Below are 24914 nucleotides of genomic sequence, written 5' to 3'. Positions count from 1 at the left end.
CACTAAGCTACTGTTTGACTCTAAAAATGAGTTATTTGAATTTCTTTATCTTTCTCCCCAGTTCGATATTTTAAAAATATTAACATGATTACCATTAACTGCTTCTGATTTTAAAGAAGACCTAAATAAGACAGATTTAGAATAGGAACCATTTATTTATTTATGAAGAAGCTTCTTAAAGAGGTGGTCACATTGCTTCAGTTATTCAATGGTATTTTGTTATTTTTGATACATTTATTCAATGACTATTTACTGAGTACATCTGTGCTTTTATTAACATTATTACTAATATTTATTGTTTATGAGTAGTATTAATATCTTTGATGGATACAAAAATAAATCTGATCAATCACTGAAAGGGAGGATTAAGACAAAAATATATGGACTTTATGGACATGGCATTGACTCCTATAAAGCACTTGCACTTGCTAAATCTGCATCCCTACTATTGCAAGCCCTTTAAATTGCAGTAAGATGTGCAGGTGTCATAAGTCCCCTTAAGCTGAGGGCGATGACCAGGGTCGATAACTTTTCTAAATCCTTTTTTCCTGATGAAGGTGACGGATCATGCAGAAGGTCGGCACGTTATTGCCCATTTCCATGAATGGCAGGCTGGAACTGGGCTGATTCTTTCTCGAGCCCGGAAACTCCCCATTGCCACAATATTCACGACCCATGCCACACTACTTGGGAGGTATCTGTGTGCAGCAAATGCCGATTTCTACAACCACCTGGATAAGGTAAAGAGTCCTTCCTCCTCCTTTCTCAGCTACCTTTCTTTAGGACCACTGAAGCTGAAGGATGGAAAGTATTGATCTCCACATTTTGTCTGCCATCCAGTTGGCAGAAATGCCCTTTGAGCTAATCAGTATTCATGAAGAAGCTTCCCATGGGGTAAGAGACAGCTGATTCAGTTTAACTTTGTTCAGCGTGCAGAGGAGTATGGAGAAAAGAGGACTCATTTCTGTCTCACTTTGCAGCAGTAGATCTAGGGGCTATGGTAGGAGCTGGAGGTGGTGTGAAAAAAGGCTGGATCCTTTTCCACCCTGTGGTTTGGTAAGTGCTGTGGAGATGCTGAATTCACACCCAGCTCTCAAGGGCAGGCAGAGAACAGAGAATCTAAGCACACAGAGGTGTCCCAGGAGCCTTTTTTCCTAGGTTGATGGGTCAGATTTTCCCTACAGCTCTGCAATGCACAGGTGGGTTCTTGTAGGGTCAAGCAAGGCAGTAGTTCTGGAAAACAGGGATCAGGCCCCTCGTGATGTTTGCTCATTTTAGGAGACCACATGACCCCATGACCCAATATCATTCTTTTTTAGAATTTCCATCAATTAAATTACAATAATAAGAAAGCATACCTTTTAAATTATCCTGTAAACAACATCAGAAAAGCATTTGAATGCCATAATTTCAGAAGTTTTGCAGATTTTTTATCTGTATACCGAATTGATTTTGCATGTGAAGGATCAGTTTCACTATCAGGAAAATTAAGAAGTTGAAAAGTTGACTTCTAAAGGCTTTCCCAGTTTAATAAGATTCTAGGTATCACTTCTCGGCCTTTTGGCTAAGATCAAGTGTAAAAAGCTTCCAGGATTCTATGAAACAGAATGTGTGTGTGTGTGTGTGTGTGTGTGTGTGTGTGTGTACATGGGTGTGTATTTACCTGAATGATAATCTGATAATGGTATTAGAAAGTTATTATCTCAAAACACACTTTGAGTGCAACAAAGTTCTCTCTGAAAAAGTTTAACTTCTGTACATCAGTGAGTGGTCCTAATGATAGCTACCTTTTCAAAGCCAGCTAAACCAAAGGTCAAATTATAAGCATAAGTTGTACATTGAAAATAAAGGCACCAAGGAATTCAGAAAGCCAGGAGATCAGCAAAATTGCCTCATGGTGTGTGATCACGGCAGACTAATAAGGGCAAACCAGTGATCTGTGATAAGCTCTGCACCATGTTTCCTGGAGAACAGACTTTGATCTTTGTGAAAGAGAAAATATTAGAGTGGCATATTGAATATTTTAACTTCAGAATGCTTGAGAATATTATGTACTAATAATTAAAACCTAACAGTATACAATGAAAAGTCATATTTAAAGAAACAAATGCAATATATTATACAGTTATATAACTATTCTTTTGATAAAGGATTTGCGTTTATATCATTCTGTCTTTGAATATGATTATAAGTATTTATATATATATCATATATCTTTCAAGCTCTTCACTGGTTGAGGTATATAAGCTTAGTCACACCCTACCCCACGTTTCTAGTAAACTTCTGTCTAGCAACTAGTACATAACAAATGGTCAATAATTTGGTATTCATAATATTTTTCATAGTAGAAGCCACCGTACTTACATTAGATTTAGAATTTGGGTGACATATAACACTAAATTCTGGACCTTCAACATTTTTAAAAGTTTAACATAAAGAATGAATACTAATGTAGCCTTTGATGCAGGACCCAGGATCTATTTCTGTAAGTTCTGGTTCAGGCAGAAAACAAAACAGGAAAATATGAAAACAAGAATAAAAGAATTTAACTTTTGTAAAGGCAGAAAGATTAGAACTATTTTACTCAAATGATAACTGCTAAAAATTAAACCTTTTGTTATGTCAATCCAGAAGGACCTTGATGTTGGCTTAAGGTTTTAGTAAAATCCTTAGCTAAAAAAACATTCCAACCTCTTCAGTTTATAAATTTTTTTGAGAACTTCCAGAAAGATATTTCCAAAATCTCTTAAGTCCGAACATTGATCAGTTATGAAGGGTGGTTGAAAAATAATGGTGAATGTTGTTTTGTTTTTTTTTGGTACCAGGGATTGAACTCGGGTCCTTGCGCTTGCAAGGCAGGCCACCAAACCTCTGAGCTAAATCCCCGGCCCAATGGTGAATGTTTATATAAAATTTTTATTGTGGTAAAAAGCACATTATCATTAATCCCTCCCAAAATATTTTCCCCTCACTTCAAACATACTTGTTCCATAGCGCTTGCTACTTTCTGAAGCACTCCTGTGAGTTCTCTTTCATGAACGTCTTTTCAAGGTGCTCCCAAGTGCCACCTAAGAAAAGACAGGCTTGAAAAACATATCCACCTTATTCATTGGATCTGATACAGCGTGACTTCTGGCTCTTCCCCAAAATAAAAATGATTATGAAGGTAAATATTTTGAATCTATTCAAGACATCAACGCAGCCACGATAGCAACTAAAGACAATCACGAAAGAGGACTTCCAGAACTTTCATAAAGTGGCAAGAACAATGGGATGAGTATGTTCAGAGCAAGGGGAAGGATTTTGGGGAGGATTAATGGCAATGTGCCTTTTATTGTAATACATTTTTAAAATTTTAAATATGGTACTTTTCAATCATACCTTGTATCATGCGGATTATAATGTGTACATAGTTAATACTTTTTCTGTAAAAAAAAGTTTTTCTTTTGTATTATCTAGTTTTTTTCTCAACAGTAACAAAATTTCTCAATGGAAATTGAGGACAGTACTCTTGGGTATTAGAAAATGTGGGAACAAGCCTTAGAAAATTGATGGATGGTTACTCTGTAGCCAGATTTGAAAGCTCTAGTCAATTTCAATCACAGGGAATTTTTGTCTTTCATTGGACTGTATTTTACTGATTAATAGATAGTTTCCTCATTATTTGTTTTTTATAGACATCCAGAAGTCAATCAATAATTACAAATACCTATGGAAACATAGCAAAGAAAGAAAAGTTCATTATCAAAAGAATTACATCCACTTGGGTGCTGAATGTTGGAAATATTAGAGATTTCACCATACTATCATAAATATGCACGAAGGTGGATCTCATGCATAAATAGCTTGAAAAGAAGAGGATGGCCATGTATCCTACAGACCTCAAAGACAAGGGAAACTCACACAACAAGGGAAAGTAGAAGCTGCCTGACCTCACAAAGGCCTGTCATGGGATCACCAGGCTCCCAGCATTTTCCCCTATATTTTTAAATCCTCAGTCTATTCACTTAGAAAACCTGCCTCCCCATCTATAAAAGTCCAAATATCAAATGCTAGCTTGTCTGTGGAAATACAGTATGCAATAGCAATAGTAGTAGCTAAAGTCATTGAGAACATTCCATGTGCTGGAAACTTTTTAAAATATGTGTCACGCCGTCTCATACAAAGTTCACAAGATCTCAGCGAGCTCAGAAACATTTCATTGTTCTTTCCAGAATTTTCTCACACATAGATTTTGTCTTTATTGTATCTCTAAATAACCCTGTGAGGGTCTGGGAATGCAGCTCAGTGGTGCCATTCCTGCCTTGCAAGTGCAAAGTCCTGAGTTCAATCCCTGGTACCGAAATAATGATACTACTACTACTACTACTACTACTACTACTACTACTACTACTAGTAACAACCCTATGTGGAAAAAGCCTAAAGTCCTGGTCTCATCTTCAGGGACCTTAGTGATCTGGCCCTCTTATATCCTACCCACTTGAGCCTTCACATTCAGTGCCACACTTGCATTAGCCAGCTTACTACTTTCTGCACACACCATAGTATTTTTTAGGAAAGATAATTTTCAGCCTCAAATAACTTTCCCCAAATTAAACTTTCATGTTCCCGTCCAAATGCGCTTTTATTCATCCAACCGATTTGGAGATACAAAAACAAAAACATCATGGCTCCTAAACTAAAAAATCTTACTTTCCAGGGCTGATGCTGACACATGAACAGATATTGTAGAATATGAAACACTTTCTTCTATCCTCAGCAAGAGTGAATACATCTTACACTGATCCTATACCTTATTCGAGTACATTTTTGATTTGGCTGTTTTCTACCGGGTTTTCCACTAGCTTATGAGCTGTACCCTCTCAGGTACAGATACACATAAATTCCTCAAGAAATGTTGCTGAGTGAGAGACTTGGAACAAATGAGACCAGTCATCCAGAGTATTTAAGATCCAAGCAAGCCACAGACAGCCAATTCACACATTTTCAGAGAGATAATTGCAAATACTATAATCAGGAAAGAATGTTCCAAGGATTTCCTTTTCCTAGACAGTAGAATCATACTCTCAGGCTTTTTTGGTTAGTATTCTCTTTAATGCAGTAATTATGGCGCTGATTTGTTGATAGAAGTGGAATCTTAATGATACAAAAGCAGGTAAGCATATAGCTTGGGAGTCAGACTGACTGGGGATAAGTTCACAGTCCTGCTACGATATTAACAGGAATGTGACTTTGGACAAGCTTCCTGACCTCTGAAATGTTCGGTCTTCTCCTCTACAAAAAGAAATATGTGCCTTTGTGTTTTATGGGAACATAAATACAATATTGTGCTTAGAGGAGTACCTACCACACAGTGTTGGAAAACAGTGTACTGATAAAAGGCCAGTAATATTCTAACCTCTTTTTTGTAAGACCTTGCTAGTTTCTTATGAAGCTAAGAGAGAAATAACATTCAGTAACTAAGGAAAATGTCAGAGCCCACAATAATTACCAATTATTTAAGCGGTTGTTAGCGGTTTGTTTTCTTCTTTAAGTTGCCAAGAATAATATATGATTTCACAATCTAATATACCATCTAATTAAAGTAACTATATAATTTTAAAGTAGAAAAAGTGACATTAACCACGGAAAAGCATTTACCTTTTTTCTTTTTCAATTTCCTTTTCAGTGACTTAGGGGTAAGATTAAGTAACTTTATCTCAGGTTTAAATTCAAAGTCAGCTTTGTTTCATTGTTTATGGAAAAATATGATGAAAGCCTTAAACAAAGTAAGTGACCCTATATTTATAATATGCAGAATAGGTAAAACTGTAATTGAAATGTCCCAAATTTAAAAATTCTATATGATTCTAGAAAAGTGAGAACATCTTTTGCTTAAGGGGTTAAATAACAGTTTAGAAGAAGAAATGAAGTAAACAATATCATGTGCAGGTACAAATTCCCTGTGATGAATGTATACCTAAAATGTACTAATAAATTTAATGAATAAAAAATTTAAAAATTAAAAACATAGTTACATATTTTACAATGGTTTTCATGAAAATTTATCAGCACTTTTTTTTTGCATTGATAAAATCTTACACAGCCCCGAGAAAAAACAATTCTTAAAGTATGTGATTTTGTTTTGCTTTTGGAGAAGTATCACTGTAAGCAAACATACGTTTGTTTTAAACAGTTTAACATTGACAAAGAGGCCGGGGAAAGGCAGATTTACCACCGCTACTGCATGGAGCGGGCGTCTGTTCATTGTGCTCATGTGTTCACCACAGTTTCTGAAATAACAGCAATCGAGGCAGAACATATGCTGAAGAGAAAGCCTGGTAATTATCATGCTGAGTTTGTTACCTGTCTTTCATTTGAAAATGACATTAAATATGAAGGTTTTGTTTTTCCAGCATGAATTAATAATTACAGGGAAAAATGTACCTATGATTGCCACTCAAATCTTTATATGTATTTTCATTCTTAATTTCAGTAGGTTTGCACTGAAACCAACATAAGCTATATCTGTAATACAGTAAGAGTTCAATCTGTGTTTGTTGAATAGTGAGTTATGTATGCTTGAAATGCCTCCAGTAAGAGCAGAGTTGTCATAACAACTTGGTATGTGTGAGAAAATTGACTTGACATGTTGTAAAAAATGAAAGGAAAAATATCAGAAGTTTCTGTGAGATTATCCCATTGTTTCATCTTGTAATAGTGCCTCATTGGTGCCATTTCATGGAAACCTGTTTTACCTCTCCCCATACTTCCTTGGAAGTTTTTCTGGAAACTATTCCCAAACTCAACCAGAGTGTGCAATGCAAAGAAGTGTGCTCATCAACAAGATCCTATTACCTGGCTACAGCTGATTGGTTCAAAAGTAGACAACTGACATAAACTGGTCCAATAGGAATGCTCCCCTAGGAAGAAGTCTATACAGACTAATGTCTGTTGGAATGCATCCTTGTGAAATGGAACGTTGAAGCTGTTGGCAGTGTGCATATTTATATTCTGTTCCATTGGATACAAGAAGATTAAATTGCCGCGAGCAGAAATAGATAGGACTCCTTAGACTCTTCGAAGCAATTTAGTCATTCCTGAGGCCTCGCTGAATCTTTGCCATGAGACACTTCACCCTTCTCTTAACAAACTCTTCATTTTACACTTACGCCAATGCTAGTAAATTTCTATTATTTGCAACAAGATGGTTCTGATTAATATGTCTTTGCTTAATTCCTGTGGTCTTGCCTCTAGGTATCGTACTTTCAGATACCACCTGGATGTCCAGAGGAGGTATTTCAAGGTATCAGATAGAACAAAAACAAACAAACAAAAAAAGAATCCAAGTAATGAATACTGGCAGCATAATCATCCATGCTGTGGTATTCTTTTTTCTTTTCAAAGACTCCCTTGGCTTTTGGATTCTTTTGGATTCTCGTACTCATGCCTCTCAGTTTACGACTTCAATATGCTCATTCTTGTCCTTGCTCTTCCTTTTCTCTCGATATCCTTTTCTGAGTTTATAAACTTCTTTTTTTTTCTATTCTAAAATGAAATTTCTCTTGAGGCTGCCGCCCTGTCAGATGTCTATCTAGTCTCCTCCTTTCTCTTGTTGCCAAATATCTTGAAAGACTAAAACCACAGTTTCTGTATTCACTTACTCTTTAGACTCTTAGATTCTGGCTTCTATCCTCCAACACTAGCTTGAAATGTCTTTTCTAAGAAATCATCACATTCTGAATTCTCTGATTTTTAAAAATATTCCTTGATATTCTCTGGCATTAAAGGCAATAGATGCCTCTATTTTTCTTATTTTTCATAACACCGCAGATACTGAGTTCTCTGTGATATGATTATTTTCTGATGTGTCTTGTAGCTTTTCTATCTTTCAAAATAGACATTTTGGGCTAGGGATGTATCTCAGGGCTAGAGTATTTGCCTAGCATGCATGAGGCCTTAGATTCAGTGCCACAAACAAGCAAAAAACAGAAATCAAACAAAAGTATGTGCTCTGCAAGATTATGCTAGATTTTGTTTCTCCATTGACTATTTTCTTTAATTTTTGTTTTCTTACGGATACAGCTAAAGAACAGTAGTAAACCACAGGCTAGATGCTAAACTTTCTGAATTTAATATAAAAAGTGATTTTGTGTTGAATACATGTAACTAGCTGGGCTGAGGTTGTGTAGATTACTTAAGTTCCCTATGTTTTACCTGTGTAACGAGGATGGCAATCCTATCTGTTATGTAGAACTGTTACAATAATGTAAAGAGTTAATACATGAAAAGAACTCAGCTCAGTGCCTGGTCCACTGTAAAGGTCCAGAAAAAGTTTAGCAATGACTATTTTATATGTCTCATTATCTTGATTTTCCTATTAGCTAGTTTCACCTACAAATTCTAACAGAGCTAGAAACCCTGTAATCTAGTCCAATTTCAGACTAGTGGTAGAATCTCATGGTGGCCCTGAGTGAAACTGTGAAATGTTTGAATCCTTTGAGGCTCAAGAAGGTAAATAGACTTTTAGTAGATGATTAAATACAAAAAAGTTACCCAAGAACACTCTAAAAAGAAAAGAAGGAATCATGTGGCATAGCTATGATTTTGTATTCTCTAGTTTTATTGAAATTCTCTCCAATTAAGAGTATAATCACAACGACAATGCTAGGGCATGGTCCATCAAGAAGCAAGTGTTGGCTGGGTTAAAATAGCACTAGGTACCTAAAAAAGTAAGTCATTATATACTAACTGCAGAAGACCTATTTGTTGCTGTATTATTATGCTTTTACCATAAATTTGACAAACTGTCTAAAGTTGAAAAGATGACTGTTTATAATACCGGGGAGAAGGCAGTAGCATGTATGTATTAATTATGAACAGTTTAAATACAACTTATGCCTTAAATGTCAATTTTTAAAATTGTCATTCGCCCTTTAAGATAGTCATTAGTTTTTCAAATATTGATTTCTGAGCCCATGCATGCTAATATCTAAATCTGAACTTTAAAATGTTTTCCACTGTGTTACCCAACTTCAAAGAGGTGGATAAGACCATCGTCTTCTACTTGGGAACAATAGAAAGAAATTAGCTAATGTTGCTTCCAGGGAGAAAAAGAAAATTGGGGAACAGAAGTGAAAAAGAGACATCTCAAGTTACATATTCTGAGTTTTTGAAATGATATGAGTCTATTATTTATATAAACTAAGTGATTATGTAACTAATGGTACTCATATAAATTAGGTATACTAGTTAATAAAATAAAATTGGGAGCATTACCAACTGTACAGGGAAGCTACTTGCAAAGTGAAGATTCTCTTGCTTGTACATTAAGCATTGAGTGGGTCCTTTTAAACAGTATTTGTAATGCTACTTTATATTAGCATTTTTACTCAAAAGAAAATTGTCATTATATGAGTATCCTTATAATTTCATATGTATGAAGGGGGCATAAAATATTTTTAAAGCTTTTTTTAATATGCAAGTTACTTCATATACATTAGTTCTTTGAATGTTTTTAGCTAACAGAATATTAAAATGTCAGCAAGTATAATCAAGGTGACTATTTTTGGCAGAATGAATTAGTTGTATTGGAAAGAAGAAATCAAGACTAGTAAATTATAAAGGAGGATAACAGAATATATGGATAGGAACAAAATATATTATGTACATTGAACCTCCCCCAAAAATGTAAAACTGGGGGGAAGGCAAGGAGAGATGGGGAGGGAAATGATCAAAGTATGTTAAGTGCATGTACAAATCTGCTAAAACTAAACCCATTAATCTGTATAACCAATTTTTAAAAGTTACAAATATAAGAAATAAAAATGGAAATTTGTATCACTCACTCATAATTTAGATCAGGTACTCCTAATTTCCAATTTCAACTAAAAGGTTGAAATCTGAAGTTTTATGAATTTAAAATTCTATGGTAGTCAACAACTAGAAATGTTAATAGACACTTAATAGATTTTTAAACGTACCCACAGTGGTGCTCCTTCTCAGAGGAAACTTTTGGTGATTTTGCTTTGATTTTCCAGATGTAATTACTCCAAATGGCTTGAATGTGAAGAAGTTTTCAGCAGTGCATGAGTTTCAAAATCTGCATGCCATGTACAAGGCCAGGATCCAAGATTTTGTTCGAGGTCATTTCTATGGGTATGCTTTCTTTATTTAAAAATAAAATTAGCATGTGATCTTTCAGTTAGAGAACAAACAGAATTGTTGTGGTAAATGTTTCTTTTTCTTAGCTCCCTTTGTACCTTAACAGCATTTCTGGGTACATCTTGTTGTATTGTGTTTTTTTCATTCAAAATTATTTTGTCTTGTTTCAGTCATCTTGACTTTGATTTGGAAAAGACGTTATTCCTTTTCATTGCGGGGAGGTATGAGTTTTCAAACAAAGGAGCTGACATCTTCCTAGAATCCTTATCCAGACTAAACTTTTTGCTGAGGGTAAGAAAATTTCATGTGTGCATGGACGATGCTCTTATAAGGATGACTTCCTCCTGTGGGGATGGAAGAGCTTTTTGACCTCTATTTGATAGTTGTCAAGAGGATACATGATTTTGAAGATTAAAATGATAGCTTTATCCTGAAAATAGCTCTGTTCTTGCAACTTACAGATTGTAATATTATTGTCTGTGTTATCAAGTATTTTTTAAAAGAGACCCTCACATTATATGTGCTGTGTTTTCAGATGTCATTACATAACATCCCTTTTCTGTTACGAAGATTTGTAATCAGTTGTAGGATAAATACAGAGAAAACAAGCAAATGGAGAGCAAAACGGCACTTGTTCTTTTTAAGCCAGTGAAGATGAGCCTTGGATATATCTCAATAGTAACAAAAGATGTCACTTGAGTGTATGAAACTGGGTGTCCTAATTCTGACCCTTACTATTACATCTAGCCACCTAATCACAGGCAGCTGTGACCATGGCCACCTTGCCCCAAGAGAAGCAGCGATGCAGAGTAGCACGTGTCCATGGCTGCTGGCCAAGCACTCTAGCAGGAGCTCTCAGAAAATGTGAACCCAGGATGGATTTTGCAAACTCAGTTCCTCCTCGGCTCACCAGCCAGGCCTATTCCCCAGGTTGAACTGTTTCAAACTGTTAATCTAGGAAGCATCCTCTGACAGTATGTGGGCACTAGGAGGGAAAAGGAGGTCCAGGCTCCCAACAGTGTGGAACCAGGTTTTAAGGTCGACCTTAAAAGAAGTTCCCAACAAATCTAGCAATAAAACTTTGCCACAGACAACTATAGAAAATGGTACCACGCCATAGCTGTTAATGATTAGTTTATATTCCAATCTTATTACACGAACATATAGAATAAATAACAGGAAATACCCATAAGAGACCAATGTAAAATTTCAATCTTATTAAGACACTGAGAGGGCTGGGGGTTTAGCTCAGTGGCACCGTGCCTGCCTTGCAAGCTCAAGGTTCTGAGTTCTATCCCTGATAACAAAATTAGTTCTTTAAACTAGCTAAACTTTTAAATAACTAATTTTTTTTTCTCATTGAGTTTATTGGTACATTTAGGTATACAGTACAGTTACATTCATTATTGGGATCTTGTACCTATATATGACAGGTTTTGGTTCTCATTTTTTCCCCTTGTCCCTGACCTCCCTTCATCCCCTCCTCCTCTCACCATTAACAAACACTTTATTTCCATTTTTTCATGTTCTCCTATTTTTTTCTTTTCCCTTCTTACCTTTCCCCTACCCTTCCCACTTTCCCTACATCTTTAGTCCTTTTCTACCTATTTCACATGATCAATTATATCATTAGGATACTATTTACTATTATAGTTTTTCACACCAGTGAAACTATTCGGTATTTATACATGTGTGACTTATTTATTTCACTTAGGAGTATATCCTCAATATGTATCCATTTTTCTATGAATGAATCTAATTTCTCATTCTTTATGGCTGAGTAGTATTCCATTTTATGGAAAAACCATGTCTTCTTTATCCAGTTTCCAACTGATGGGCAAATTGGCTGTTTCCAAGTTTTAGCTATTACAAACTGTGCCGCTATAAACATAGGTGTGCATACATCACTGTGATATGATTCTTTTAGTTCTTTTGGAAAGATACCCAGCAGAGGGATGGCTGGGTCAAATGGAACCTCTAGTCCCAGTTCTTTGAGGTATCTCCATATTGATTTCCATAGTGGTTGCACCAGTCTGCACTCCCAATCACAATGAATAAGGGTTCCTTTCTCCCCAAAACCCTGCCAACATTTATTATTGGTTGATTTCTTGATAGCAGTCATTCTTTGTGGGGTAAGGTGGAATCTCAATGTTGTTTTCATCTGCATCTCTCGAATGACCAGTGATGTGAAACATTTTGTCATATATTTACTTGATACTTTTACTTCTTTGTCTGAGAAATGTCTGTTCATTTCAGATGCCCATTTTTGAATAGGGTCTTTATATGTGAGGGGAGGCTGGTTGTTTAGAGTTCTTTATATATTCTAGATAAGAGCCCTTTGTCTGAGGAGCAGCTGGTAAAAATTTTTTCCCACATTGTAGATTGTCTTTTAGTTCTGTTAATGGTGACTTTTGCAGTGCAGAAGCTTTTTAATAAGATGAGATCCCAGTTGTTGATTCTTTCTGCTAGTTCCTGTGCTACTGAGGATTTGTTCATAAACTCTTTTCCTATGCCAATGTCTTCAAGAGTTCTGCCTATCTTATCTTTCAGCAAGTTTAATGTTTCTTTTTTAGTATTTAGATCTTTAATCTACTTCAATTTTAGTTTAGTGCATGGTGAAAGATAAGGGTCTAATTTTAATCTTTGGCAGGTTGATCATTTAGGAGTTGTTGGAACAATTTCTTGTGATCCCTTACTGTTTTTAAGAGACCTCTCTTTTCAGGGTCACTGACTGCATTCCTATCTTCTATATCTGAGATTCTATCTTCACGTTCTTTTATTCTGTTTTGAACACTTTCAATAAAGTTTTTAATCTCCTGGATATCTGTTTGAATCTGTTTTATGGATTCCATTTCTTTCCTGTGTTGGGCATTTGTTGTTTCCATTTCTTTCTTATGCTGGGCCTTCGTGGCTTCTATCATGGTCCTGAGCTCATCTATTTTTCAGTGGCAGAGTCTCGAATCATGACTTTCATTTTGCTCACCATCTCTATGGTTATCTGGGAAATTATTTCTGTTTTGAATTTTTCTAGAGCCTGATTGATCTGTTTTGTTACTTCCTGTGCTATGAGTTCAGGGTGTCCTGCTGGTTCACTATCAGATTTTTCATCCTCATTTGCCCTACTGTTTACCACTGGTGAACTGGAAGTTTATCTTTGTGTCTTGCTTAAGTGTTTTCTCCTTTTTATTTTTGTTGTTGGGTTGTCCTTGGTTTAATTTTTGGATTATTACTTAAATTTTCCTGATATAGTTGTGCTTTAGCTTTTGAGTCTCAAAAGACTCATAGACATTCTCATTTTTTTAATATCAGAGAAGACAGCTCATTAAATCAATCACAATCCTATAGCTCAATTGATACAATCAATAACACAATAGGATCAAGCACAACTTGCAAATTGACCACTTGTGGTAGTCATTAGTCTATCACCTTTAAACTATGTGAATTAAATTAAAACCAAGAAGCAGTCCAAAATATGTTTGCAGTGAATAAACTCTTTAATATAGCATCTTTACCATTTAGGATGGGGGCTTAGACAGAGTTGGGATGAGAGGAGTAGATAAGTAAAAGAATTGGAGAAGGTTTCAAGTGAAGCCAGGGGACATAGAATGACCATATAATCTTTAGGAAACTGTTAAATTCAAAAGGGGAAGACAGAGTGCAAGAATATAACCACTTAACAGTAATAGGGGCTCACTTTCTTTGAAACTATTGACCCCTGAGTGAGGTAAAATGACAGAAGAAAATAACATGAAGAAAAAAAATGATAAACAAGGAACCTGAGTTAGGGCAGGAGCAGGAACAGAGGGAAATGAGGGATAAAATGGTGGAGCAGGAGATTGTGTTTGAGAAGGAGGATAGAAAAAAGAATTTGCAGAGTGGAATGAGGAAAAGAAAGAAAACAATGAATTTGAAGGGCCTCTTTCAGACTATATATCTGTTGTCATACTATATAATGTGCATACCCATGTGCAGAACCAAGTCCCCTGGTCTCAGCTAGCTGATGGCAGACCCCTGCAATGCAGACTGACCTTGGGCTGCAAGGCCCAGATTGAGTTCCCTGACCTCCTGCAGGGTTGAACTCCACACAGTTCTACTACAGGTTTTCCCCCACCCTTTCTTTAAAGATGTTCAAAGTTGGGAAGAAAAATACCCTTTATGACCACCTATGCCTATGCAGAGTGTGTCCAAAGACTGGCACAATCAAAGTGTGAGAGTGGCGGTGGTGGGGTGGGGGGGTGTTTCCAGGGCGCCCACGCGGCTACCTTCCTTGCTGGAGCTGATGGTGGCTCAGGCAGCGGAGGGGGTAGCTACCCAGTCCTGCCGACTGGGCCCAAGCAGCCCGGAGGGAGAAGGGATCTCAGCATGGTGGTGTCAGGTTCATCCTCCTTGCTGGAGCTGATGGTGGTGCAGGCATGGGAGGGCAAAGCTACTCAGTCCCACTGACTTCCTTGCTGGAGCTGATGCCAGCACAGGCAGGGGAAGGCACATGTTCCCAGTCCCACCAACTGGACCCAAGCAGGCCAGAGAGAGAAAGGATCTCAGAGCTTCCATCCCAGGTCTCACCTTCCTTGCTGGAGTGATGGAGTGGCGCAGGCAGGTGAGGGCGCAGCTACCCTATCCTGCTGACTGGGCCCAAGCAGGTGGGTGGGAGAAGGGATCTCAGAGCAGCCTTCCCAGTTCTCACTTTCCTTATTGGAGCAATGGCGGCACAGGCAGGGGAGGGCACGGTCACCCAGTCCCCTAAATATCTAATTTGTAATGTTAGCTGACATTTAAGTTATTTTTTAACTACAGATAAGCTCTGTGGTATCAATAGCTATCGTTACCTATTTTAGATGTTCAATGCCAATAAATAGTTTGTTTCTGATTTTCAATTTGTTAATTGTTAAATCTTGATTGCAGGTTTGATTTAAATAAAAATTCCTGAAAAAGTCATGAAAAAATGGAAATAAATTTTCTGTGAATTATAAATAAGGCCCTTGTTTGTTCCCTAATGACATTTCAAAGCACTATTTTTCAAAGTTTAAGGTCCATCTGTCACATGTGTTTTTAATCTTTGACAGCCGATGCTGTGGTATTTTTTAATCTCTCTTCAGATGCATAAAAGCAATGTCACCGTGGTGGTGTTTTTCATTATGCCGGCCAAGACAAACAATTTCAACGTGGAAACCCTCAAAGGACAAGCCGTGCGGAAGCAGTTATGGTAACCTCAGGTCTTGTGAACATGCTCCAGCAATGAACGTAAAGTGATCTGTTTTTCAGTTGCAAGACCCCTGAGATTTCTTCTAGAACATTTTCCCCTAAGTTTATTTATCCTACTTGGTTCTTTCCATTTCGTTTCCATGGCAGATGCTGTCGTGGCGTACAACATTATAGCTCTTATTCAAAAAACTTTGAAATAAGCAACCATGGCAGGAGCAAGCCTCTGCAGAATTCTGCAAGGCAGGATGACTATGTCTTAAGCCTTTTATTTAAAAACTGCATGTGTAATGACTCTCTTACACTCAGCATGGAATCAACAATTATTTACTGGTTCCCAAACCTGCTCTATCTATAGCTCCAGTCCCTGTTCCTCCCTCCTCCTCCCTGCTCGTCCCTGCTTCTAACCATCACTTGGTTATGATCAAGCACAGAACACTTGAGCTGTCTGTGCTGGTCAGTGTCCTGTTTCTTCAGCTGTGGGCTTCCTCACTCAAGCTAAATTTGCAAATGCGAAAATAATAAAAGAGGCTCTGTAAGACCTGAGATTTCAGAGAATGCTGATGAAACAACAGCACTGTTATGAAAAAGGAAAATGAAAAGTTATGACACTGTCTAAATTAGAAATCATTCTGTTTCACACAGGGACACTGTACATTCAATGAAGGAAAAGTTTGGAAAGAAACTCTATGATGCATTGTTAAGGTAGGGGGCTTGGAAGGCAACACTCCAGATTTAATAATTTAGATGTTATCATGTATTTATTTTGTTCTAGGTAGATAAGTAGAAAGAAATTAAGAGTTTTTCAAGATGTAATATGTCATGTAAGCAATTTTTTGTCTTTTATTGCAAAAATACCAGTAAACAGCTTGTACTTAGAATGTATTTGAATACTCAAGCAAGTTCTAAAGCAGGGGAGACTCCAAGTCAAAATATATATATGACTTAATATGTATACTACACACATATAAAATATATATGTACTTATATGTGAAATCCACATTAACATCTTTGCTTAATACATAATAACATTTTAAAATAAATGAAAAGTATTATATATATACATATATATATATGTCTGGCACTTAGCATTTAATTGTTACTCTTTTATTTTTATTATTAATATTATTTTCCTCATAGAGGAGAAATTCCTGACATGAATAATATTTTGGATCGAGATGACCTTACAATTATGAAAAGAGCCATCTTTTCAACTCAGGTAAAAAATAGTACCCATCATTTCTCATAATTACTAAGATTAATCTAAGTCAATATTTAAATATTAAATTAATATTAAATTGGAATGTGCCAATTTGGGAACTTTGTAGAGCTGAGAGTCAGAAGACATTCTAGGGCTGGGGATTTAGCTCAGTGGTTCTGCCGCCTACCTCACAAGTGCAAGGTCCTGAGTTCGATCTCCTGTACACACCCCCAAAAAAGATATTCTTTTTTTTTTTTTTTTTTTTTTTTTGGTACCAGGGATCAAACTCAGTTCCTTGCACTTGGAAAGCAGGCAGTGGAACCACTGAGCCAAATCCCCAGCCCAAGATATTCTAATAGTCACTTTAATGCTGGCTTTGCATGTCTTTTGTGAGTAATCTTACAAGCTTCTTTCTAAATAGAGAAAATGTGGAATATATACAGAATGAAGTACTACTCAGCCATGAAGAGGTAAAATTTGAGTCATTTGTAGGAAAATGGATGGACTTGAGACCATACTTCTAAGTGAAATAAATCAAATGCAGGTTAAATACTGTATGGTTTTTCTTATATGATCTATCCAAAGTGTAAATAATTTCAATAATAAAATAAAAGATAAATGATAGGAAACAGGAGGTAGACTACACAGATGGGGAGCAGATCTAGGGAAGGGAAGAAGTAATGAGGATTAAGATACAATATGTATACATGCCATCTCCCCACAATGAATGTATTCATTACATATCACGAACCTGTACTAATGAAAAAAGTGTAATGGGAAGGACAACAAAAAATCTTTACAATTTATGAAATTTGTCCTTGCATCCACTTACAAAATTCATTTGTAACTAATGTTGCCAGTTGAAAATTTTATTGTAATAAAAAACCTACTAAATTTTTCCCAAGGCATAGAATTTGTCAGAGTAGAAAAAAACATGAATGTCCTAAGGCAAACAGAATTATGGCAAAAAACAGCAAAACAAATGTTTTAGGCATGCACCCACACTCTTGGCCTACTAGTGAGATCCCAGGAACTGGACAGCAGCTCCACTAGAGGACTCCAGTAAAGTTCAACCTGGGTAAGATCCCAGACATGCTTATATTCCGAATAAACACCAGAGGCAGTCAGGAAGTCTAGCCTTTGTTACGGTGGGTGCAGGTGAAAACAAAAGCTTCCTGTGTCCCCTGTGTGTGCAGAAAGTTCTTGAAGTGATTATCTTCCTCAAACACGCACAAAACTTAGGTACTATCATCTTGTCATCTCAAAAGTCTGAGCGCATGAAGGTTGCATCAAATGTCAGTGGCCTGTTGTTGAAATTAGCACACTCATTAATTCCTTCCACCACTGACATTTTCTGCCTCTGTTACGTCAGCGACAGTCTCTGCCGCCGGTGACAACTCACAACATGATCGATGACTCCACAGATCCCATCCTCAGCACCATTAGACGGCTCGGGCTTTTCAACAGCCGTTCCGACAGAGTCAAGGTAGAACCAGCTGCTCATGAAGGCTGCTTCCAAATGACATAGGATAGCTTGGTGGAGAATCGAAATATTAGAAGCATTATCAAAGAAAATTAGTTGTTTCTTGTTTTTGGATTTTAGAGGATAATGAATATTTTATATCATTCTTGCAAACTGAAATGTACTTGTGGCTTTGAGTTAGAATCCTAATTTATATTTTCATTGTACAATTTACCAAAAGCATAAGAAAATCACCTATTTCTTAATGATACATGAATTACTAAGAATTCCAAAAATTACTTTAATATGTATAGTACTAATATGAATTATGACTATTCCTTCCTGATAAAGTGCAATTTAAGGGGATAATATGAGAAGTGTCCAGTTTTAGAGCATGTTTTTATGTCATTTTCTCCTGACCAGTTAATTCTTTTGACTCTTGAGTTTCTGCAACAATGAGGTGCAGTATTATTTGCTAAGAATATTTTTATGAATGAAACCTGGTTTCTCCACTGTGAAACTTAATCTCTTCATATTTACTGAGCCACGCATGGTACCTGGTGTGGATGGCAGAGAGAAAGACATAAATAGATCATTGTTTAACTTTACTCGCTTCCATTCATCCTTATTCAAGATCAAATGATCATAAGCTGCTACCAGTCTTTTCAAAGCCCCTACATCTTCTTCTTTTCACTTTTAGCAGATGATTTTCTTGAGAATTTAATATGAGTTTCTTCAGTATCTCTCATGGTGGCCTCAAATAACGATTGTGACATATTCCCCCCTCCAGTTCTGACATTTCATTCACTCCTGTATCCTTAGGAAATTCACTCTATGTGTTCTTTCCCCTCCCCTCCTTTAAATTTTGTTGTTGTTTTGGGTGCTAGAGATTAAATCGAGGGCTTCCTGAATGCTAAGCAGGCACTCTACCATCTAACTGCATCTCTAGCTTTCTCTTCTCCCACTCCCTTTTTCCTCTCCTCTCCTCTTCTTTTTCTCTCCCTGCCTCTTCCGTAGTGGAAACTGAACTCAGGGCCTTCAGACTTAGCTACATCCCCAAGCCCTCCTTTTGTATATTTTTTTAGAGACAAAATCTCACTAAATCATTAAGTTGCTCAGGCTGGACTCAAACTTGTGATCTTCCTGCCTCAGTCACCTAGAGTGCTGGGATTCCAGACATGTACCACCATGCCCAGTTATTACATTGAAGATTTGTTGCTTAGAATTAGCCTCTTTCCTTCTTTCTATAAATATGCCTTAAATTTCTCCACATTTGAAAACAAACTTTGCCTCGACTCTTTCTCCTCCTGATGTTTTTGAGAAAAAATGATGTATTCTTAGATTATGTCTTACTAACTTTTCTCATTGCTGAGACACAGTACCTGACACCCAAAAATTTACAGAGGAAATGTTTATTTTTGCTCACAGTATGTAGAGGTTTCGGTCCATAGTCAGCTGGTTCCAAGGCAGGGCCATGTAGCAGAGGGACACAACAGAGAAATAGCTCATGGCATAGCAGGCAGGATGTAGCAAGCAGTAGCATCAAGCCTCCCTTTCCCTTTTATTCCATTCAGGGTATCAGACTATTGGTTGGTGCTACTCATACTCAGGGAGGGCCTTCCCATTAGTAAGGTAAACCAATTAGTGGACTAATTTAGTTGTCATACTCCCTTAATCCATATTCATACACCCTAGATCCAGCTACCTCTAAAGAGCTCCACTTGTGAGTGTGTGAAGCTCTGGGGGTACATCTGAGTATAAAGCGTAACACCAATGGACAATGGTGGTGAGACAAAGGGAGAAGTCAAGAATAATCACCTTCTGCCTTGAGGATCTAACCAATGCTTTCTAAAAACTAAAGAAAGACTAAGAGAAGCTAGTTTGAAGGGCATGTCATGAACTTAGTTCAGCTTTTGTTAGATTGAATTAGAGTTACATGTGAGATGTTCAATCTGAGATGTGTAATGCAAACTTAGCACAAATTTGAGACTTAAAAGGGCAATTGCAAAAGAAGCTATTGGTGCAAACAGTTTTGTGGTGGAAACAAGAGAATGGTGACCTTGAAATCCTTGAAAATGGGGTTGAACAAGTGAAGAATAATGTTGATGTAAAGAACCTTCAATATTTCAGAAAAGGTTAAATGAAAACCCAGGGGGAAAAGAGCAGAAAATTAGAAGAGAAAAATATTTCAGGCAGGAGAAATTTTCTTTATGGTGGAAAGAGCTCATGAATCAACTAAGCAGTTTACACAATGTTCCATCCTGTGTTATCCCATAATTTTCAGACTTATTTACATATATGCATGTATCATCTTGTGCCATACAATTGTGAGTGCTTTTGCATTTCTGTCTTTTGGTGCTGTATTTACAAATTTTCACACTTAACACACCTCCTGCAGCAAGAAAGATATTATTATCTGGAAAAGCAGATTTCATCTATCATGGATGCCCCACCCTTTGCATTTATTTTTCTATCAGACTGGATCCACAGAGATATCTGTCCACAAAATGTGTCAGCACTAACTTGTCCTTGTTGTCACATAGTTCACCTGACCCATCCTTCTTAATCTTTTTCTTTGAAAGGTAGAGGCAAGGAAAGCTTCTTTTTCTTTTGTACATTTCTGCTTTCCTCAGACCCTTGTATGCCACACCCATATCTACCTCTGTAGCTCCTCCAGTGAAGACCTGTCTGGTGTCTTCACACCTGTAGGAGTCATGGGCAAAAACACAATGTGAAGGAGGGAAGCAGGAGGGTGGAGGAAGGATGGTAGGTCATGGTGTTGGCAGTGGTCCATGTTTTTATCACTCTGTGGGAACTGAGGCTGAAAGGTGCCTTGCAATTGGGAGCTCTGAACAGAGAATGCTTTACCAATCTATGTTTAATTTGTTGTCTTTCTCTCTTTCTCTCAGTTTGCAGGGCTAGGGGTCAAACCCAAGTACCCAACACTGAGCCATACCCCCAGCCCTAATATTTTTTATATCATTGAAACAGTTTTTCAAGAATGGGCAAGTTCCTACTTCCTAAACATATTAATGTCATTATTTCTTTGTGAAATCCCCTTATCACAGTCATTCTAACATTTTCTTTGGGATCCAACCTGCAAGTCATCTCATCCTTGCTCTTTTCTCTAACACTTTCCTCTGTGCCAGACAGGAGCAGTTGCTTTCTTATCTGCATCCCCAAGGCACTTTATGTCTACTGCAATTACGTAAATTATCCATTAAATCTTTTTTTAAAGGATTTTCTGTGTCCATATGTTCAGAAAGGCTGTGAGTTCTTTGAAGCAGTGATATTATCTCAGTTATGGTCATCTCCGAAGCAGATGTGCGGGCAGGTTAGATGCACTAATGGCTCGTTAGAGGAAATGCCTATGAAGCATAAAGAGGTTGAAAGCAAGAGGAGACAGAGAGACAGCCAGACAGACACTCAGGCAAGGGGAGCACAAAGAATGAGACACAAGGTCCACAAACTACAGCCCAGGTCCAAAAACGTCTCAGTCTTTCTTCCCTTCCTCTCCCTCCCTTTATTTTTCCTTTTCAAAAAGAAAAATTAAATGCATTTTAAAAAGAGCTATAATTAATAAAAATTAGTTAGCAGACTTCCAGTGAAGCACACAGCGGACAAACAGTGGTCCAAGACCAACCCATGTGACTGGTCAGTGAATAGACCTAAATCAACACAAAGGATGAACACACACACACACACACACACACACACACACACACACAGAAATAGAAATGACAATTGTATAGCACTATCTGCAGCAAACACCAATTCACAATTATTTTAGAATGCTTTTTTTAATATAAAAGGTAATTATTATTGTATCATGTGTATGCATGTGTGGGAAAATGGTTTACTTTTTACTTATTTTAAATATATCAGTGTTGGTACACGTACTTTTTCTGTAGTTAGCGACCTTTCCTTTCCTTATACCTTCATGGATCCTTCCTATTTACCAAAGCAGTTTCCAAGTGGCAAATACAAGGGTAACATTCTATGGGCAAATGAATTCAGCAGTTTCAATAGAGATCCCTACTAATAGTGTTAGGGATTTCACAAGCAAGACTTGCCCACTAGATAAATCAACCAATGGGCAGCACTACTGTTTCTGCCAGTCCATGTACTGAAGGGAGTTCAGGGGAGCCTGTAGGCAGCTGGGGCTGTCAATCAAGATCCTTGGGATCAGGACCTTTTGAAGGAAATCTAAGCTACTTTGTAACCACACTGTCTGGCTTTAAATCCCTGACTTTTATTCAATTTGTAAACGTGTTCAATCTGAGTCTACCTCAGTCTTCTATTGATAAAATGGGATGAAACAGCCACTCATACATAGAATTGCCAAATTTAAATACAATATAGGTACTACATTTAGCCCGGTACCTGGCACATAGTAAATGCACAATAAATACTAGCACTAAATATAATAAGTATGTATTTTATTAATGCATAGTTCAGTATCTGATAGATGACAAGTATTTTAAAAGAGATGCAAGCAGAGTTTGATGAGCATAAAGGAAAGTGGGTTTATCTTTACTTGTGGAACTTGATAAGATTTTATAAATGAGATGATCTACCATATTAATTAGATCTTAATCAAGGAGCAGAGCTTTGTGTAAATAACGGGAAGATGTGTTGGCCAGCCAGAGGACAAGTAAATGAAGTGGCAGAGATGTAAAACCATATGAGCAATGGAGGGATGTAGCGTGAATAGAGATGGAAGTTTGTCTCATGTAAATTATGTTTATACTGTTAAATGCACAAGTATTTTGAGATATACATTTATTAATACCATACAGGAACCATGCAACTGTGCACGCGTGTGCACTCACACACGCACACACAATACAGCACCTTTCTGGCATTTAATGTCTACTTAAAGCACTGAGAGAAATGTCCATCCATCCCAAATTAGGTGAATGTTATTTTCTTAAAAGAAATCTTTAAAAACTTAGCCATCACTTAGGCTTGTATTAATCTAGGTACCTGTTTGATCACCATCTTTTAAAATAGAGCTACACAGAATAGATCGTAATTCTCAGAATGACTTGGCAAGCATTTAGTATTAAATACAGACCGCACCACAGTCTTTTTTTTCTAATTGAGTTTATTGGTACATTTTAGGTATACAGTACAGTTACATTCATCATTGGGATCTTGTACCTATGCATGACAGGTCTTGGTTCTCATTTTTACCCCTCGTCTCTGCCCTCCCTTCACCCCCTCCTCCCCTCCACATTTACAAACACTTTATTTCCATCTTTGCATTTGCTCACATTTTTTTTCTTTTCCCTCATTACCCTTCCCCTACCTTTCCCACTTTCCCTACACCTTTAGCCCTTTTCTTCCCATTTCACAGTGATAGTTATCTCATTAGGATCTTATGTACTATTACAGTGTATTCACACCAGAGACCACAGTCTTTTTTGATTTGGGATTTATTTATCATATAGCCCTCCTTGGTGATGTGGGGTAAGGGGAAAAGCTTATCCTTCATATTGGGCCACTACTCTGAAAGTGAACCAGCTTCCTAGAACCTCACTTCTCGTTGAGATGAATAAAAAGTTAGTCAAGTTTGTTTGTTTGCCTTGTTTTTCCTGCTAATAGGGCCTGCAGGGAGCAAGGTGTGGAGTCCTTTGTATACAAAATCTCACTGAATTCTTTCAATAACCTTCAGCTGACTTCTAGACTCCCTTCCTCTGCCCTGGACTTCTGCAGTTGGCTGGTTATGGACCACAGCATCTGCTGCTTATTTTAGCTCTGTGGTCATTCTGGTTGTCTGGGGACAAAATAAATGAGCCATGATGTTTTGTGTTCAAAATTGGGCTGTGGAGAGGGCAACTTTTCCTAAAATTGGAAATGCTAAAATAGGTACAATAATTTTCAAATCCTCTTTCTGGTTCTTTGCCAAGAGGCGAGAACCCCTTGCTAGCAGACAATGCCCGCGTACACACACAGCATAGTAGTCTCGTCTCTTTTTCTAGTGCATTACTTTGCACACAATAGGAGTTCAAATCATGTTTTGTGGAAGAAAATAATTTATCCACTTACTTTGCCCTTTTGTAATTCTTGTGCCTGAACAAACCATCAATTTTAAGTACTGGCTTTGGACATTTTTCAAGCATTGTACGCTTTTATTTCTTCTTCAGTTTAACGTACTCCTATGGTCTACTGAGATATAACAGCTATAGCATCTTTGCAGATCGATGAGTTAAAATTCTCCATTAAAATGAAGACTGCAAAGCGTCTTTTACTTTAATTCTTGGCATATGATGAGATTATAAAGTTATAACATCAGCTTAAAATGAATAAACCCATGGCCCTTGTTCTGCCTTGGTTTTTTTATTTCTAAGATTAGGATAATGAGAATGTCCATTCCTCCCACCCTACAGGGTTGCTAGGACGAAATGAGGTAATATATGTGAAAAGTGTTTATGGCACATTATAAATCGTTGTGATTATTGTTACACTGAAAAATTGGGATTTTTCTTCAAAGTCATCTCTTTGGTAGAATAAATATTCTTATTCTGCGAGTAAAACATGAAAAGTGTGGTGGGCCTGTTCTTTGTTCTCTGCCTTTTCTTCTTTCTCTTTCTCTGGAGAACAGTTTGTTTGTAAAGCTACTGGGTGGGGCCCTCACAGGTTCCAGAGTGAGGATGGTGCCCAGGCTGTCCAGAGAAAGGTATCAGGGTGAGAATGGGCCACGCAGTGTAAAGCAGAAAGTTAGGGGCAGCCAGGAGCTAGGAGTACATCTCTGCATGCGAACAAGGGTGCAAGTTGATATGTGTGCTTTTTTATTAATTGGAGAGATACACTATAGATCATTTATTTGATTAAAATCAGTAATGCTTGTATATAAAATATCTATTTACACAATGGCTTCTCAATTTTTTTTTTTTTTTTTTGTTT

The 24914-nt window shown here is 37.2% G+C and overlaps 1 protein-coding gene across 2 annotated transcripts in view; it reads left to right on the top strand.

Annotated features, from left to right (window-relative positions):
• Positions 1 to 24914, top strand: part of Gys2 (glycogen synthase 2) — a 55492-nt gene that overhangs the window by 20054 nt on the left and 10524 nt on the right. For both annotated transcript variants that reach the window (XM_010615619.3, XM_019206312.2), the window contains exons 4-11: positions 558 to 740; positions 6176 to 6320; positions 10020 to 10137; positions 10314 to 10434; positions 15240 to 15346; positions 15988 to 16047; positions 16483 to 16561; positions 17916 to 18029. In XM_010615619.3, the coding sequence (XP_010613921.1) occupies positions 558 to 740; positions 6176 to 6320; positions 10020 to 10137; positions 10314 to 10434; positions 15240 to 15346; positions 15988 to 16047; positions 16483 to 16561; positions 17916 to 18029 (927 nt within the window). The remainder of the gene's footprint in view (positions 1 to 557; positions 741 to 6175; positions 6321 to 10019; positions 10138 to 10313; positions 10435 to 15239; positions 15347 to 15987; positions 16048 to 16482; positions 16562 to 17915; positions 18030 to 24914) is intronic.

Source organism: Fukomys damarensis, unplaced genomic scaffold (assembly GCF_012274545.1).
Source record: "Fukomys damarensis isolate Sample0158 unplaced genomic scaffold, DMR_v1.0_HiC HiC_scaffold_19, whole genome shotgun sequence".
NCBI classification, from domain to species: Eukaryota; Metazoa; Chordata; class Mammalia; order Rodentia; family Bathyergidae; genus Fukomys; species Fukomys damarensis.
Note: the sequence above shows the minus strand (reverse complement) of the source record. Positions and strands in the feature narration are given on the sequence as shown.